General features: G+C 40.3%; 1 protein-coding gene across 2 annotated transcripts in view; it reads left to right on the top strand.

The window, feature by feature from the left end:
* cdh4 (cadherin 4, type 1, R-cadherin (retinal)) overlaps window positions 1-18608 on the top strand; it is a 411266-nt gene that overhangs the window by 298350 nt on the left and 94308 nt on the right. For both annotated transcript variants that reach the window (XM_057846061.1, XM_057846060.1), the window contains exon 5: window positions 10940-11095. In XM_057846061.1, coding sequence (XP_057702044.1) covers window positions 10940-11095 — 156 coding nt within the window. The remainder of the gene's footprint in view (window positions 1-10939; window positions 11096-18608) is intronic.

The following is an 18608-nucleotide window of genomic DNA, read 5'->3' as shown; positions in this document are numbered from 1 at the left end:
AAACAGAGAGAGACTAAGAACTGTTGACGGAGATTCCTGCCATGATATCGGCCTTGTGTTCATCCATACAGGCTCAAGGTTGACACTGAGTAAGTATAAATATCGAGAAATTATTTTATAATTAAATATACTGTACAGAAAGTAATTTTGGAACATTTTTAGTTTGTGGTGTGCCGCGAGATTTTTTCCAATTTAAAAACGTGCCATGAAACAGAAAAGGTTGAAAAACACTGCGTAAGAGTGTGAAGCTGTTACTTTCTCTTTTCATGTTCTGTTGTTGTTGTCGTCGGCTACGGCGGACAGTAGCTGCGTTGTGTTGCACTAGTTCCGAAATAATTGATTAATTCCTGAAGAAGCTGGTGACTTTCTTGCACAATAACAATAATTTGGGCTGTCAAAATTATCGTGTTAACGGGCGGTAATTAATTATTTTTGCACGTTAAAATATTTGACGCAATTAACGCACAAACCCTGCTCAAACAGATTAAAATGACAGCACAGTGTCACGTCCACTTGTTACTTGTGTTTTTTGTCTCCCTCTGCTGGCGCTTTGGTACGACTGATTTTATGGGTTTAAGCACCATGAGCATTGTGTAATTATTGACATCAACAATGGCGAGCAACTAGTTTCTTTTTTGATTGAAAATTTTACAAGTTTTATTAAAGCGAAAACATTAAGAGGGGTTTTAATATAAAATTTCTATAACTTGTACAAACATTTATCTTTTAAGAACTACAAGTCTTTCTATCCATGGATCACTTTAACATAATGTTAATGTTAATGCCATCTCTGATTTATTTTTATAATAAACAAATACAGTACTTATGTACAGTATGTTGAAAGTATATATCTGTCTTGTGTCTTATCTTTCCATTCCAACAATAATTTACAGAAAAATTTGGCATATTTTATAGATGGTTTGAATTGCGATTAATTACGATTAATTGATTTATAAGCTGTGATTAACTCGATTAAAAATTTTAAACGTTTGACAGCCCTAATAATAATAATAATAATAATAATGAGAGTCGTCCTCGAGATCGTAGACATATTCACTGAAGCACACACCATCCTCATATTTTTCTATCATTTCCTTCCTTCTTAATCACCTTTTTCACTACCTGCACTAACCTTCTTAGGGCCAATGCTGATTTATCTCACAAGAAAATACGGCGTGCGACCATCTTGCGGGAAAATAATAAAATTGCGACGCTGTCATAAATCGTCGTATTTCTAGCACGTCATCATATTTCGAGACAAATGACGAGTCAAATTTTACATCAGATATCGAAAAGATCGTACGTCCAAGCGATCGTATGTCGAGGTACATGTTGAGGTATACGCCACCCTTGTTGACAGTACTTGGTGATATGATTGATAGACGGTGTAGTTTACATTACATCTGGCCCTGGATTCTTGTGCCGACAGGGAGGGAAAACTATAACCTGTAAAAGGTTTGCAGCAAAGTTCTGCTCTGTGGCTGTGAAGACAACTGTGGAAATTAAAAGAGAGGGTATCATGTTCAAACAGAGGGATGTTTTATGCAGAAGCTGCCGTCAAAGTTGAACGGATGAAGTCATTTCATTTTCATGCATGATCTGGAGCCTCACAGACCGGGGAAATTGCATAGGAGAGGAAGAGAAAAGATGATTCAAGCTTTCACTTTTCTCCATTTCAATCTATGATGATTCCTTCTGAATTGTAACTAACCAAAGTAATGGATCAGAGGCATTAAATAATCAAAACCAAACATAAAAACAAATGTTTTATGTTTGAAATAAAAATAAATGTTTTATGTTTGAGAAAAATGTGAAATGGCAGCATTTTTTAGACCGAGACCACCACATTGTTCCACCCTTTTTCTACATGTATTGAATCAATTCAATATTGTAAAAAGTGGAATGAAGCAGGGGCGAAAATCTGAAAATTGAAAAGAAATATGATATCAAATCAGTGTAGCAAAAATAAAATGATGTGCTATCCAGATAGGAGTTCTGCAATTTTTGGACTATTGGACCCACCCAGGTATGAGCCACACCCATCAAATTTTATACAAAAATGATATTTCCTTCACATATAAGCTGCAGTGGAATATAAACTGCAAGCGTCCAAATTATATTCAGATTCGACAACGATAATTAGCCGCAAGAAAGTGGAGAGAAAAGTGACAAATATGCAACGAGGACCCAAATGCACGATTTCTCAGAAAAGAAAAGTTTAACTATCACTCTAAAGTGTTCAAAAAGTGACAACGAAAAGTATCACACTAATGGCTGAAGACCAAAAAAATGGGTGATAACAGAAAAGCCATCGTCTCCAACATAAATCTTGGCAAAAGCTTACAAAAGTTGTTGGCTCAGGATACAAGACGAACTTACAACGGCCAAGGGCAGACGCTGATTATTTATACACAGGCAGAGTTACTGCGGGTCATTAAAAAGCATTAAAAGTCATTATATTGATTGTGTCAAAATTCAGGCCTTAAAAAGCATTAAACTAAGGCTAGGCTCATACCGCAGGTTTTAATGCACAAATCTAATGTTTTTCCGACTCGAGTGAGGCATTAACTTGACACACTGAACGTGACAAGTCGCATAGAAGTGGACCATTTCAAATCTGATCTGGGTCACTTTCGTATGTGGTTTAAATCTGATCTGGGTCACATTTTTCCAGAGTGTGGCTGCGGTCTGATCTGTCAAATCTCCCAAATTGGAATTCATTTAGCAATGGCGTACCGCAAGCAACACGTCACTTCTGCTCATTAATATTCATGGCGTTAGCTACTGTTGCTAAGTGGGGGACAAACGGGAGCTTGTCCCCAATAGTAAATGAATGGAAATCGTGTACAAAGAAGATGTTTACAGAGCTAAACCTACCAATTCTCTCAGAAAATGATGTCCCTGGTGCCAAGTTCATTGGCAAAGATGTGGAAGAACATAAAAATGTTAAGTTAAAGAGATGGCTTGAGTGTCAATGGCTGAAAAAGATGAAATAAACGAGCCGATCTAAGCATAGCCTTAGCTTTTTATCAACACCTTTTTCTTACGCGAATGACAATGACATTCTCCTGTTTCAACAAGCTATCCTTTACCACCAGCCCTGTCTTTCTTATATATTATATCCTCTGGTTGTCCTATGTCTCTGACCGTTCTCGGGGGTAATTTATATTGTTAGTTTTGTGGACCGATCGCAAATGCTACTCAGTGACAGCCAACGAACACTTTTAATTTTTTCATTGATAACAAATCTTAATCTTACCTCTTTGTCCTCTGAAAGACCATGCTAACCCATCATATGTCGCGATGTCTAGAGTCATTTCTACAAGTTCCAAAAAAGCAATGTGTGATCGGCATGTTCGTTTTTGAAAGATTACCGGAGAAAAGTAGCAGAATTAACATAGCTTCTATGTGAGGGCGGGTCTATAATGTCCCACTTCTGCTTTACTTCCGCTTTACGATGCGACGTCACGATCTAAAAATAGCATGCGTGCGGTGCACCATTACGTCAGCAGAGAGCGAGCGGCACGGAGGACGGCAGCAAAGGAGCTGTACATTAGCGCTCGGCTTTTTGGGAAGAGACAGGCTTGACAACAGTCCTAAAAGAATAATAATAAAATGGTGGGTGGGGGGGGCAAGCCTGAAAATGCTCGGTTTTCTTTCGGTGTGCTAAATGAGCAGTACTGTATTCCAGTATCACTTACATGGCCGAGAGTCGGGGCAAACTGACCCTTGCACGACGCGCACACATACGGCTTGTGGACAGACACAGTCTGAACGGGCACGCCAAAAAAACAGATATGACAAAAAATTGGAATTGTGCATACAGACCTGCAGTATGAACCTAGCCTAAATGTTCGAGGCATTAAAAATGATGTAAACTTGATGGTTAAAAAAAAAAAAGTTTTTTAAAAATTCATTGCAGTTATCTGATATTATCGGGTAGCTGATAATATCAGCCGATAAAAGCATTTTAAAATGATAATGGATAATACCAACATCGGTTTTGGGCTAATATGCATGTTGCCTTCAAAGTGAATGTGGAAGTGTTCTGCCTTCTTACAAGGGTTGGTCACAGCTTAGCACAGCAGTTATGCGTATTGACCATTAGGTGTCCCCAAACTAAGATGCTTGGGATTTGTTCTGTGAGCAGACCGTTCGCATTCATGTTGCAAACATTAGCATGAACATTAAATGATTGAAAAATATCCCTCATTCACTTTACTGAAGCTGTGTGCCCTTGTTGTTATTTCAGGCCAGAAGCACTGTGTGTGAGCCATATGTGTAATGGCAGGGCCATATTGGCACTTTGCACTTGCACTTGATCCAAAAAACTGATGTTTGCATTATTTTGATTTAAACAGTAAATATAGTGTTGCAATATAGGTACTTTTTCCATAACTTCATTTGAAGTTGTCCTCTAATTTTTCACAGAATGTTTATTGGAAAACAAGAAGTTACATTTATCATTATCAAAGTATCCAGTGGGGCACCACTATAAAATTTGCCATAATTTGTCGATGACCGCATATATCGGTATTGGTTTGATATCGGTATCGGATTTTTGGAGTTGGAGAATATCAGGTTAAGGAGTTGGAGAATATCAGGTTAAGGTTAAAAAGTCATTATCGGACAACTCGCAATGTGTATGCCTAAAACTATCTGCAGTCGAGCATGAGCATTCAATTACCGTAATTTCCCGAATATAACGCGCACTTTTTTCCCCGAAATCAACTTGTAAAATCATGGGTGCGCATTCTATATGGGTACAGGGATGGAGAAAGAAATATATATATATATATGCAGTATATATAAAGACAGATTTTTTTTTTTTATTGACACGGTCATGTTGTGTTGAAGAAAGCGTATGCGGCGATCCGTTGCCGACCATTATGGAAACATGACGTCACCATTTTGTTTCAGTAATACTTCACTCTGATTAGTGGAATTATTTCGTCTGTGTTAAATTCTGCTTTTTTCACTCTTTATAAAGCACAGAATTTAGTTTCTTGACCTCATTTGAGTCAACGTTTATTGCAAACTCGGCAACTCAGACCATAACAAACGTAACACAACATAGACTTCCTGTGTCCGTCAACTGTATCTGTCCCTCGGAAAACTCAAACCCAAATAACAATAGTTCCTCTTGTCACAGTCTAAAGCGATGCGCTCTTTCCGATTTCCGACTTCAGTCCTCTCTTTTATTTTACCGTATCAATCCATGGATTAAACATTTATTCATCATGATGAAATGAGCAAGTTATACAGCAGCCTTTAAAAGAAAAGTCACGACTGTTTTGTTTTCTCCTGGATTCTGGTAAATTGTAGAAGTTGTCAAATCATATTATTACCGCACATATCGTCAGTTTACAGTAATGTTTTGAACTACCAATGTGCAATGCTTGTGCTTTGTTTCACCAGTTAGTAAGATGACATTTCTGTATCTGTACACGAGCTCTGTTTTCGTGTATTCTTTTATTTATTGGTGCTAAAATTAGGGTGCGCATTATACACGGGCACAATAATTTTCCCTAGATTTTACAAGTAAATTTGGGGTGCGCGTTATACACGGGTGCGCCTTATTTTCGGGAAATTCTGGTATTAACTTGCAATTTTATTTCATCAAAAATGATTTTTTTTGCTCGTATTTTCTACTGAATAAATTAGCTGTTACTGTCTGCTGTGTGCGTGGATTTCTTTTGACATTTACTGTTATTGCTTTTGGATGCTTTTCATTCAGTGGATTCAGTAAAAACGGATGCGAAGGTGAGAATGTTCCATCAGTAACTGTAACCTTGCAAACTCAATTTTGTCATATTAAGGATGGTGACTCAGATGTCTTTTTGGAACATAATGAAAATCAATGCCACTGAGAGAAGTGATAAAAATCCATCTCCTTTTCTCAACAAGGCGTCGATTCATAGTATTGATATTTTTTATTGTGGGAGCAAATACTAAATACACTATACTGAAGCGTCTACAAAAGTAAAAGATAAAAACGCCTGAAGTGCACAGTGGGATATTTCACTACAAAGATGGCTGTTCTTGGCAATTTTACATCATTCAGAGAGTAACCTATCATTCTGTGAAAGTAAGTCACCCTCAATTTTGCAAAAAAAAAAAAAAAAAAATTGAATGAAAATGTCATCAGATTTTTTTAAATTTACACTTTAATAATTACAATGTAATATTTCTTGTTTTTCTCTCATTGTTTGGAAACCTGTTTTCATCCATGTATTGCTGATAACAAACCTATACGTTCACGATTACCTACAAATGTGTATTAGTCTACTGTCCAATTCAACTCAACTTTAGGATGTTACTCACTTTACTCCATGATCGAACTGATAACCTGAACTCATTTCCTCCCCCCACTGTATTTTTAATTGATTATCTGTTTGATAATTCACACCACCAAAACAATGCAACAAAAAAAACATACCAAAAACACAAATAAACAAATGGTTTTTTTTTTTTTTTTTTTTTTTTTTAATAACCTGTCCTGTTCAGCTGTTTGACACAGAGAATGGAAGTCTAAGTGCCCGGATTCTGAACAGTTTTAATGTTTCACATGGAGAGTCTGACATACTCCCATTGTGATCCTTCAAAATACCTTTTTATTATGACAAAGCAGCGAACAGGAAGGGATTATGGGGGGACAGAAGAAAAGAAATACAAGAGAAGAAAGAAAAGAAACACATACACAAACAACAACAAGAAATACATTGAACATCTAAACTAGTTACTAATATGCTGGTGCTATCGTCAGCGAGATGTATTTCCGGTTTACACCATGTGGGGGCCAATTGGCCAGTGAAAGAGGAGAATGGGGGTGGGGGTGTCTATAAGACTATAAGCTAAGTGATTGAAAGGGTAGAGTGTACACAAATCAGTTCTGTGATCTAGAACCCAGTAATCGTGTGAATCTCTTATGAGTGTAAGCCCGTTGGCGACCAACCCTACGCCGCCGCATCGCCAATCCCGGCACCGGAACCCCCAACCCGAGCATGCCCTACCACATCCAGCAGCACGCAAGCCCCACCGGGCAAGCGACAGCCACGCAGACGGGCGGAGAAACCGCGCGGGCGCCAACCCAGGGCCACGGCCCCCACCCAGCCAGCCCGGGGAGGGAGGGCGGGCCCATCCCTCCTCCCGCCGCCCAGCAAAGGAGCCACCGTCCCTCCCCCGGGACCCAGGGTGGTCCCCCGGGCCACCCGCACGCCCATCAACCGGCCTTCAGGGATGGCAGGAGTGGACGCATCACCAACCCCACGCCTACAACCACCCCCGCCCGCCCACCCGGGCCACGAGCCACAGCCACAGCCCCCCAACCGGCACGGCACGCCATGGGACCCCCAGCGGCCCACCAAGCCCCAGGCAAGGCAGGGTCCCCCGCCGGTGCAGGCGACACCCCGCTGATACACCGGCGCCCAGCCAGCGACCAGCGACGGAGCGCAGGGCGGATGCCCAGCCAGAGAAGAGAGGGGAAGGCGGAGGCAGGAGAACGCCCAGGACAGCCACGGGGCGATGCAAGATCGGAGACCCGACCCCCCAACCCACTCCCGCGGCCGGCAGCCGAGGCAGAGGGGAGGCCACACAAATAAACAAATGTTAATCTACCGTAAATTTCACTATCAGTTGACGGGACACAGGGCTCGGGGCCGATCCATATTTCAAAAATTTTAAATTCAAATATTTCCAAATCCAAAGCTGCTAGTGACCTAAAACCAAAACAGGCACCTCCCTTAGGCATATGTGAGTCTCCATGAGCAGCGACATAAAAATATTCAGTCGTTCCCTAGTAAAATCCTGATGAATTACTTTTTTATACAAATATAACAAAATTTAAAATGGCTATAAAATGATCAAATTTTATGCTAGATGCACCAAAATCACCAAATGCAGAGATAATTACCTGTATTTTCAGGATCAATAGCTATATTTAACATATCAAGTTTTTGCCCAGAATAGCGACTTAATTTTTTTTCAACAGCTAATAAATCCCTCAGTTTTCTAATCAGAAACTCAATACTTGAGGAAAGCATGCAGAATCATCTTAATTTTACTCAACAAAAGCAAAATTTGCATTTTTCTATATACAATCACAACTTATTGAGGTTTAATTCCTATGTTACTATTGCCTCAGCACGGAGGCATGTCTTGCCGGCTATCTGGCCCTCGTCGTTTTTAGATTGAAATGTTGCATAAAATAAAACACGTAAAAGGCTTGTTCTTTTTCCTGTGGACGCAGAAATGTTTAAATTAGCCCAAAAATTGGCAGTTGGCCGAAAATTACCTGATCATTTGAATGTAAACTTACCCTGCTGTGTATGAATACAACATGGCGGCTGTCACAAAACAAAGAGCTTTTTAAGTTGAAAATTCCTGTAAATAAATGCGAACATCACTGGAATTTCTATAGATATGAACATAGAACAGTCTAGAATCTTGGTTAAAAGCAAAATACTGGGCAGCTATCATTCGACGTAAAAATTTCAAGCTAAAATTACGCTATTTCACAAAAGTTGTAAGTACAGGCATGGGGCTCTTTTATATAATAATTACCTTGAATCCTCGACCAAATCACTCTTGAGACAAACCTGCCTGCTTGTACGCAGTAAAACATTTATCCTGTTTCCACCTAAATCCGTCGTTTGAACGCAGCGTGTGTTTATCACAGTAAAATCCAACTCAGCTCTCAGGAAGGCGTGGCGCAATGTTTGTGGGAGTTGTCTTGTCAACTGATAGGGAAGTCTATGACTCACCTATGATTAACCTCCAGCTTCACCTTCTTTTTTCCACTTATCCTCCATAAACACAAAGTTACAAGCCTCAGCTTGATCCAGTAATCCTCTATCCTCATATTTGTTTTATTTTCTTGACATAACTAATAAAAAGTATTCACAAGTCCTCAAAAATCTATTGTTTGCCCTTCAAAATATATGTTATACATTCCAGAGGTATTATTGATAGCATCTGATTCATCCACAATTTGGCAGTGGGTTTGTAATTTCCATACCAGTGCAATACTCAACCCCTGTCATACTCTACATAATGTTGCTTTCTGAAGGACTTTGTGGCTGAAGCTCACTCATCACAGTCATGTCCTCTCCGTTTTTTTTGTTTGGTTTTTTTTCCCCAAATGATCTGCCTAGTAAATGTCTTTGCTTACTAGAAAATCCTATTTATGGAGAAAAATTGTGGAATGCTTTGTCGGTAAACTCCCGGGGTCACTTCCTGTTGATTTTAGTGCATTCCTAGATCACTACCCATTGATTTCTGATTACTTGCTGTTGATCTGGTTTGATTCCAGGTCACTTCCTGTTGACTTTGGGTGACTTCCACTTAATTTTTGGCCATTTCTAGGTGACTCCCTGTTGGGGGTATTTGTGGATCACTTCTTGTCAATATTGGGTCACTCTGTGTCGAATTTGCGTCACTACATGTTGAGACAACATCACAGTTGCCATCACTTGGGAACAGATCAGAACATCTATCCACCGATTTTCAACACCACTAATCCTTGTCAGAGTCGCGGGGTGTAGGAGCCTATCCCAGCTGACCTTGTGCGAAAGGTGGCCTACACCCTAAATTGGTTAGCAGTCAGTTGTAGGGCACACACAGAGAGGGATATAGCCACAGAATGGGAACTGATCCCATGCCGTCTGCGCTGAAGTCAGGCGAATACACAAGATTACTGGAAAAAGTAATTTAATTACTTTAATGATTACTTGATTATCAAAGTAACCAAGTTACTTTTAAAAGTAATTTATCGGTTCCTTTTTACCAATTTTTCTCCCTTTGCTGATTCAACATAAGAATGAATACAGAAAAATGTCAGCGCATGTAATTGACTTTCCGATTATTGATTTTTCACATAAGGCTTAATTTCGAGGTAGCGGGGGTTTAATTAGTCGATGGAGTTGATTTCAACCAGCATTGACTCACCTCTCCCGAACACTAAAACTGACAAACTGCATGGAATTTGTTTAAATCAACTCCATGGACTGATTAAACACCCAATAACTCGAGGATTAAGCCTAATGTCAAAAAATTCTGAATTTCAGATTAGGGTTTAGGGTTAGCAGCATATCAGTGCCAATGTGAAAATATGCAAATTGACTGCACAATAATCAACAACACACAAATGAACTGCACAATGTAATAAACACAAATGTGGGGGCGGGTGCGAATGTGCCCGCACAACCTGGAAGTATGCCGTACACACAAGCAGTCGATATGGCCACAAAACGTGGCGGCAACTAAGCACTTTACCACTCAATTGTACTTACAACACATACCAAAAATGCTAAACGATCACATCACCTCGCGGCATAAATATGCAACAAGAATATGATGTAACCAATTCTTGCGAACTTCGCTAGGACGAGCAGGAGCGACGACTCCCGGCCTTTCCAACGGCAAATCTACGAACAGCCAGCAACGTAGCGGCTCCAACCTATCGCTGGAACCCTCCAGGATGAAGGAAAAATACTTGCATTCATTCATGGACGCACACAGATCAACATTCCCTCGCACATCTTAACAGGTGGCTGCACTTGGCTCGAATGTGCACCTGCGCATGCATACGTCTTTCTCAGTCCCAAAACACTTAGCACATCTGACTCGAGACCAAAACAGGAAGTGACTATGAGTGGTTACCATGGAACCGAACATTTTCTATTTAAAATGCTCTTTGGTCATGACTACAGTATCTTCATATGAGGCAATAATAAAATAGTGATGCACAGACACTACGGAAACTAACTTTAATCAGATTGGAATAATGAACGCGTTATATTGCTCGTTACTGAAAGAAAGTAATCAGATTACAGTAAAGCGTTATTTAGTAACGCGTTAGTGACAACACTTACCACTATACCATTCTCCTGGGAACAGAACATTGCCTTCAATTGACTTTCGTCTCTGACTCTTCCTGCAGATTCGCTCAGACCAGGACAAAGATGTTGGCATCCGCTACAGCGTCACTGGCGCAGGTGCTGATCAGCCCCCCAGTGGCATTTACAACATTGAGCCCGTCAGTGGCAACATGTTTGTCACCCAACCCCTGGACAGAGAGGAGCGAGCCTCCTTCCATGTAAGGCAATAAACAGCGTGTCTTGTCTGTCAGTTTGACTTTTCTGCTCAAACTGGTATAGTTAGCTAATTGTCACCAATGGAAATGTCACCCCACATTTTGTCTTCTGTCTGCATTTCATTCCATCATTGATGTCCTTGCACACCCACACGCACACGCACACGCAAACACACACACACACACAAAAACACAAGTCAGGGCACATTTGACTGGACTGGACTTTGTGTTTCATCCCTCTATCCACCAAGGTCATCGCTCTATCAACTAAAACAATGGTTCTCGAGATAACTGACTCATTGGCTGCTATTGATGGCACTAGAAATCCAACTGAGTTAAAATTTGTTAGCCAATATGTTCAGGAAAAAACATTAGTGTTGTCAGCCAATGTTTAGGAAAAAATGGTAGTGGTATCTGTATGTTTTATTAACAACTGTTTGGCCATTAACAGTGCACTTAGAAATTAAGAAAAATAAATAAATTACTGTAAATGGTAATGTACTTGGACATAAGGATTGGGTTAAATGGTATTAAACCTAGAAGTTGTTCCTAAATATTTGAAAAGAAGCCGTTCTTTAAAAAAGGGAATCTTTTGTATTCTAAGTTGAATACAGCTGAACTATACTCAATTAATGTGCTGTAGTAGGGGTGGAACAATTATTTGGTCCGGATCGATATATCGATTGGTTAAGCACAATCGAATCAAAATCAATTAAAACACAAATATAGCCATCTTTTACCGTATATATGTCATTTTATCAAAAGGTTTTTATTAAAATATCTGAAATGTTTCAGCAGCAAAATTCCCATAAACACCTTAATTGCTTTACGTGAAATGGAACTGAGTGCATTTGATTTGTACATAATTTCTTATTAAATAAATTGACAGTCCTTGAATCGAATTGTGGCAGGCTTTGTAATATCGGCAAATACTGTTTCTTTTTCTGAAGAACCAATATCGTATAGTCATGGAAGGTCATGGAGTTTGTCAGAACATGTATTTCACTCATTGTTTTGTTTTCCACAAAAGCAGTGGTTCTTAACTTAAGCTTGCTAAGGGTACCGCACCCAACGAGTTTCACAGATGCATTCACCGAATGTCAGGGTCCGCAAACGCGGAAACAAAGTTGGACCTCAAAACAGACAATAAAAAACTGAGGGATGCGTTCAAGGGTTTATTAAATACAAAACAAAAACATGCGATCGTGGAAAAAAGGGGAAATAACAAAATGGGTACGTGACAGAAGGTTGACGGGGATCAATACTATAAACGTGAGTGTAAACCGAGGTGGTAGGCAGAAGCCAATAAACAACTAAAAATACACTCAAATACCTGCAGAAGGTAAATGAATACGAAACGAAAGTGGCAGACGATCGAAACCCAAGGCAGGAGCGAAATTACAAAATTCAAAGCAACTCAAGAGTTCAGGGTGTCGAATGGCGACCAGCAAGGTAATATCTCAGCACCCTTCTTTTGGATCACCTGCATCTTTATACAATTTTTGGTGAGCAGGAATTAGCCACAGCCACAGAGCCACAGCTATTTAACAAAACAAAATCTGACCAGCAGCAGAACGTTACAGGGAACCCTTCAGAATTTCATAATAAAGCATTTTTTTACGAATTCAAAACCTAGTAAGCCAGCATCAAAGACTAGGTTCATACTGCAGGTCTTAATGCACGAATCTGATTTTTTTGTGTTTTTCTGACTCCACTGAGGCATTAACTTGACGGTCTGAACATGACAAGTCGCATAGAAATGGACCATTTCAAGTGCGATCTGGGTCACTTTCGTATGTGGTTTGAATCCGATCTGGGCCATATTTTTCCACAATGTGGCGGTGGTCTGAACTGTCAAGTCTCCCAAATCGGAATTCATGCAGAAATTACGTCAGCATAGAGCGAGAGCAGCGCGCAAGGCGGCAGCGATGTAGCAGTTCATTAGCGCCTAGCGTGAACTCGGCTTGACCTCAGTCATAAAAAACTACAATGACAAAAAGGATAAGCCTGATAATGCTCGGTTTCTTACTGTGCGCGAAATGAGCAATATTTCAGCAGTGCTTACATGACCGAGTCGGGTCAAACTTGTGTGTGCGTCATGCATGCATAGTGCGTAGTTAGTTGTTTTGATGCATCTGCGCATGCGGGTCAGTTTGCTCAGCATGTCACGAACTGCAAATTATTGCGCATGCATAATACTTGAACGGGCTCAATGGACAAAGGCAGTCTGAATAGGCACGACAAAAAAAAAAAAGACAAAAAATTGGAATTGTGCATTAAGACCTGCACTATGAATCTAGCCCAAGTGAATTCCTGTTGAAATTTGTTTTAGGATTTCAAATTTACTACAAATAATTTTGCCTTTTGCTGTTGATTTTCATGTTGAAAAATGAAATGAATCTCATTTAATTTCACACTCATCCTTTTTTTATATTGTCGCATCCTTGCATCACATGCTATTTTTATGGCGTAAACAGACGCAGATGTTTTTGTTTGTTTTTGTTTTCTTTTATTATTATTCACGAAGTTCAAGCTGTCTGTAGGTCTGTTATGCTTCCTCATACCAAGTGCCAGTCAACCTTCCACTGAGCAAACCAGTCTCTCCTCTCATTAGACAGAGGGCTAGCAGTTGAAAGAAATGGAATAAAGTCTGTAAATTTAGGGCAAAACAGTTAAAAACCTGGTCTAAAAAGCCCACTTTGCCTAGATTTAGTCAGCGTGTAAAATAGGGCTCTGCGTGTTTTTTTTTTAACCTTCACCAAACCCCTGGAGTTCAATCGAACCCCAGTTTAGAACCACTGCACTGGAGAGAGCCCATGTATGATTGGTGGACCACACTTTTAGAAAACTGCTCTAAGGGTTTATTGATGCAAAAGCAAGCCATAAAATCTAAAATTATATGACGAATATCACACTTTAGCTGTCATGTAGACTGCACAGGATAGCTGGAACAGAGAAATGAGGCAAAGCACTTAAAACCTGGTTCCAACCATTCGAGCTAATGAGCACACACATGCCTGTGTCCTTTTCAGTAGAACTATGATTGATCTGTCGTGTGTTTGTTTATGGCATTAGCAGGTCGAGGTCCTTCTAAAAGCTTATTCTCCCCCGCTCTTTGCATTTCTCTCTTTCACCTTTGTGAAAAGCTGCCCTGTTTAACCAATGCACCCTGACACAATGCTGCAACCTCCCCTTGAGCACTCCCCACTTATGCCAATGACAGCTGTACAGTAACCCTGCATGCTACCAGCAGTGTTTCTCATAACACACGCCCATGAGATAGTGAAGAATAAAATGTTCCCTCCTGGACCTTTTGTGAGCAGCTTTGTGCATGTGAGAATTACACATGGAGGCCACAAGAGAGATCATTTAACAACGGGTCATTGGTCAATATACACACATTACAGGTTTACCTTTATATTGCCAAAGAGTGGTGCAACTCCTTAAGGTGCGCCAAGAATCAGATCTGTGGTGCCTGTGTGCCTCTCAGCATGATAGATGGCCATGCTGCTGATAGAACTAATTCAAACGCATGCACCCCTCTCAGAGGAGAGATGGAATAAAAGAGAGTTGATCACTTCAACGGCTCTGTCAACATACACACACATTCTAGATGGCAGTGCGTGCCGAGAGCACATGCTGTATGAACAAATACAGACCGTCAGAGAATTGACTTCTTGATTAGAGTGTCTTGTACTTCTCAGGGTGTTTCCATACTCAGTGCATTTTCACCTTAAGTGATTTGGGAAACTGAACGTACTTATATGTACAGTGGGGCAAATAAGTATTTAGTCAACCACCAATTGTGCAAGTTCTCCTACTTGAAAAGATTAGAAGCGCCTGTAATTGTCAATATGGGTAAACCTCAACCATGAGAGACAGAATGTGGAAAAAAACAGAAAATCACATTGTTTGATTTTTAAAGAATGTATTTCCAAATTAGAGTTCGAAAATAAGTATTCGGTCACCTACAAACAAGCAAGATTTCTGGCTGTCAAAGAGGTTTAACTTCTTCTAACGAGGTCTAACGAGGCTCCACTCGTTACCTGTATTAATGGCACCTGTTTTAACTCATTATCAGTATAAAAGACACCTGCCCACAAGCTCAGTCAGTCGCACTCCAAACTCCACTATGGCCAAGACGAAAGAGCTGTCGAAGGATACCAGAGACAAAATTGTAGACCTGCACCAGGCTGGGAAGACTGAATCTGCAATAGGTAAAACGCCTGGTGTGAAAAAATCAACTGTGGGAGCAATTATTAGAAAATGGAAGACATACAAGACCACTGATCATCTCCCTCCATCTGGGGCTCCATGCAAGATCTCACCCCTTGGCGTCAAAATGATAACAAGAACGGTGAGCAAAAATCCCAGAACCACACGGGGGGACCTAGTGAATGACCTACAGAGGGCTGGGACCACAGTAACAAAGGTTACTATCAGTAACACAATGCGCTGCCAGGGACTCAAATCCTGCACTGCCTGACGTGTCGCCCTGCTGAAGCCAGTACACGTCCAGGCCCATCTGCGGTTTGCTATAGAGCATTTGGATGATCTAGAAGAGGACTGGGAGAATGTGTTATGGTCAGATGAAACCAAAATAGAACTTTTTGGTAGAAACACAGGTTCTCGTGTTTGGAGGAGAAAGAATACTGAATTGCATCCGAAGAACACCATACCCACTGTGAAGCAAGGGGGTGGAAACATCATGCTTTGGGGCTGTTTTTCTGCAAAGGGACCAGGACGACTGATCTGTGTAAAGGAAAAAATGAATGGGGCCATTTATCGAGAGATTTTGAGTGAAAATCATTATATCAGCAAGGGCATTGAAGATGAGACGTGGCTGTGTCTTTCAGCATGACAATGATCCCAAACACACAGCCAGGGCAACAAAGGAGTGGCTTCGTAAGAAGCATTTCAAGGTCCTGGAGTTGCCTAGCCAGTCTCCAGATCTCAACCCCATAGAAAATCTGTGGAGAGAGTTGAAAGTCCATGTTGCCCAACGACAGCCCTAAAACATCACTGCTCAAGAGGAGATCTGCATGGAGGAATTGCCCAAAATACCAGCAACAATGTGTGAAAAGCTTGTGAAGAGTTACAGAAAACGTTTGGCCTCTGTTATTGCCAACAAAGGGCACATAACAAAGGATTGAGATGAACTTTTGGTTTTGACCAAATACTTATTTTCCACCATGATTTGCAAATAAATTCTTTAAAAATCAAACAATGTGATTTTCTGGGTTTTTTTTCCATATTCTGTCTCTCATGGTTGAGGTTTACCCATGTTGACAATTACAGGCCTTTCTAATATTTTCAAGTGGGAGAACTTGCGCAATAAGTGGTTGACTAAATACTTATTTGCCCCACTGTATGTTTGTTGACTGGCATGGCTTCCATTACGACACACAAAAAGTGAATTTTTTTTATTGGACCTGAGGAAAAAAAGAGTCACACCCTATTTAAACAATACACTGTTCAGAAGAGAGACTTTTAGGCTGAGGACTCTTCAACTTAAATGGGGCTCCTAATTAGACTTGTATGGACTCATGCTGCTTGCGATGTGATATATGATTTAGCGTTAGAGAATGTTGCAAGCGATTGGCCCAGGGGAAATTTATCCCGTCTCTCGCTTCATTCCAACTTGACAGGAAGTTCCAAGCACTGCTGAGCTCTTACAGACCAAACTTTGCTTGTTAGTTCGCAGCTCGCGTGAAAAGAGAGAAGAGCCTGCTGTTTTTGACAGACTAGAGCCATGGGGAAGTGAATAAAGTGGATCATAGTCTGTGCTTTAAGCTTTGTGGGCCAAAGCTCCTGTGAGTCAGCAAAACTGCAATAACGACATTTAGCTTTTCATGCTTGGTTGTGTTGTACAAACACACATTTTTTATTCAAAGAGCTAAAACCAGAAAAAGTCATACATGCCTACGTTTTAAGAATGTATTATTTGACCAATATATGTATAACCGAAGCCACTTTCATACATACCTAAAAACCGTTTAAATCCCGGGATTTAAACGGGTAGTAAAAGCAATTCCCTGGGTCGACGGAGACGGAGATTACGTGGACATTTACTGAGTCGTGTTCTTGTATATGTCCAGGACATACCCGGGACGCGGCATGTGTGACAGCAGGCGTTGAATTCCCGGGTCACAGCGTGAAGGCTGATGACATAGTTATCATGGTGGGCCTATTGTCATTTCCTCTTTCTATGCAGTAAGACGAAAAGAGGTAAACAAACATCCCAATTATCAACATGGCAAACTGAAAATAGCAAAACTAAACTGGATACATAACGGAATTAAATTGCCACTGGATTGTTGAGCCAAGAAACAGTCCATCATCCATCTTGGAAATGTGTGGTTAAATTTGTTGCCGATGCCGAGCAAAAATGATATCATGCCCGGGTTATAAAATCATGTCCTCTGCTATCCCTGCACAGAAAGTGCCGAGTCGCGAACATGGGACATGTCTGAAAGTGTCCAACCTGGGTTATTTCCGGGAAATCTCCTCATGTCTAAAAGCCATGACACGGGTAAATCCTGTGTCACCTTCCACGGGTTACAAGTTGTCAAACTAAAGGCCCGTATTTGGCCCAAAATATCATCATGTTTGGCCTTGGAAAGTAAATTATGTACGTCGACTTCACTTTTCTTGCTAAAAGCACATTTTTACTGAGGTTTTTCCACCTTTCTTTGTCATTAAAAAAGTGAATAAATAAAAAGAGACAAATATAACAAAACAAAAAGATCTTATTTGCTATTAAGAGGGTCAGAAAAGAGTCAACAATGTCGAATAATCGAATATCACATTAGTTGTGGATTAGTCCAATAGTGATTAGTTTGTTAAAGATGAGTTTGATGCCCCTGATGTATAATATCACACAATATAGCAATCCAGAACTTTTAAGTTTGACAAATTTCCTCTATTTTATCTAATTTCAGTGTCCAATAATATTAAATGATTTACCGCACACTTGTGTTTTCCCGCACACTTGTGTTTTGGCAATTTTCTAATAATAAAGAATCATTCAGTCAATATTAGCCATTGAATATTTGAGACATATCAGGAAAACATCCTTGTCACCCTTGGCAACCCTTAACCCTCTCTAATAGTCCCCTCTTCCAAGTTCCTAAACAAAGATAAGCTAACGTTTGTTTATCACGCTGAAGAAAAATCAATGAACTTCAGAAAGAAAACAGCTTCTATCTACTAAGGCTGACCCCAAACTAGGATTACTTCGTCTCGCTCTTAAAAGCATAAATGGTCTTCAATACTAAAAGAGACAAGAAGAACATCCTGGTTCTGAGGTCAGAAGTCTAACATTCTCAGAAAAGCCCCTTGCAGACTTCCGTTGACATCTGTTAAAGCAGCAGTATTTACCAATAGCAAGTTATGTATAAACCATTCCCCATTATGTGTAAACTTTATTTTCCGGCTCGAGTGAGATGGACATTAGCTGGAACTTTACCTGCTCGTGACCAAGTCACAAGTCTGGTACATTACCAGACGAGGTGAT

Source organism: Corythoichthys intestinalis, chromosome 9, assembly GCF_030265065.1.
Source record: "Corythoichthys intestinalis isolate RoL2023-P3 chromosome 9, ASM3026506v1, whole genome shotgun sequence".
Lineage (NCBI taxonomy): Eukaryota > Metazoa > Chordata > Actinopteri > Syngnathiformes > Syngnathidae > Corythoichthys > Corythoichthys intestinalis.
This window is presented reverse-complemented; position numbering and strand designations above follow the sequence as displayed.